Source organism: Penaeus monodon, chromosome 10, assembly GCF_015228065.2.
Source record: "Penaeus monodon isolate SGIC_2016 chromosome 10, NSTDA_Pmon_1, whole genome shotgun sequence".
Lineage (NCBI taxonomy): Eukaryota > Metazoa > Arthropoda > Malacostraca > Decapoda > Penaeidae > Penaeus > Penaeus monodon.
Window position 1 is genome coordinate 6,345,615 of NC_051395.1, and position 1,159 is coordinate 6,346,773.

A 1,159-nucleotide genomic window follows, 5' to 3' on the forward strand; every position below is an offset into this window, starting at 1 on the left:
GGGAGGAAGGAGGAGGAGGGAGGAGGAGGAGGGAGGAGGAGGAGGAGGAGGAGGATGATGATGATGATGAGGAGGAGAAGTAGAAGAAGGAGCAGGATGAAGAGGAGTTGGTGGCGGTGGAGGCGGAGGAGGAAGAAGAGGAGGAAGAAGAGGAGGAAGAAGAGGGGGAAGAAGAGGAGGAAGAGGAGGAGAAAGAGGAGGAGGAGAAGGAAGAGGAAGAGGAGGAGGAGGAAGAGGAAGAGGAAGAGGAAGAGGAAGAGGAAGAGGATGATGATGATGATGATGATGATGATGATGAGGTGGAGGAGGAGGTGGAGGTGGAGGAGGAGGTGGAGGTGGAGGTGGAGGAGAAGGAGGAGGAGGAGGAGGAGGAGGAGGAGGAGGAGGAGGAGGAGGAGGAGGAGAAGGTGGAGGAAGAAGAAGAGGAGGAGGAAGACGAGGAGGAGGAGGAGGAGGAGGAGGAGGAGGAGGAGGAGGAGGAGGAAGAGGAAGAAGAGGAGGAAGAGGAGGAGGAGGAGGAGGAGGAGGAAGAGGAGGAGGAAGAGGAGGAGGAGGAGGAGGAGAAGGAGGAGAAGGAGGAGCAGGAGGAGGAAGAGGAGGAGGAGGAAGAGGAAAAAGAAGAAGAAGAAGAAGAAGAAGACGAAAAAGAAGACGAAGAAGAAGAAGAAGAAGAAGAAGAAAAGGAGGAGGAAGAAGAAGAAAAAGAGGAAGAGGAGGAGGAGGAGGAATAGGAATAGGAAGAGGAAGAGGAGGAGGAGGAGGAGGAGGAAGAGGAAGAAGAGGAAGAAGAGGAAGAGGAGGAAGAGGAGGAGGAGGAGGAGGAGGACAAGAGAGAGATAGAAGGACGAATTTTCTGTCACCTTGAAAAGATGGACTTTACGTGTTGACGAAAAAAGTGATGAATTATAGAACCGTCGTTAACTACAAAAATAGTTTTTGGCAGGATATATCTGCACGCGAGAAGACACCCACAATAATTCGGAATAACATAAATAATACTAAAGAAACACGGCAATAGAAGATGGATATGAAAGACGAATGTGCATAGCAGAGAATCGTATACCCGAAAGACCACGAAATTCGGAGAGCATTCGACGGCACATACCATGACATATATATTTTTAGAGGCACTGAATATCATTACATAACCAGACTATAG

General features: G+C 49.7%; 1 protein-coding gene across 1 annotated transcript; it reads left to right on the plus strand.

Moving 5' to 3' along the window:
• Positions 1-224: 224 nt before the first annotated feature.
• Positions 225-887, plus strand: LOC119577505 (cilia- and flagella-associated protein 251-like; the record flags this gene model as incomplete). Its single annotated transcript, XM_037925101.1, is given in 1 exon segment — positions 225-887. A coding segment is annotated over 1 exon segment (663 nt), but the record flags the coding sequence as incomplete, so codon positions are not given.
• Between the last annotated feature and the right edge of the window lie 272 nt (positions 888-1,159).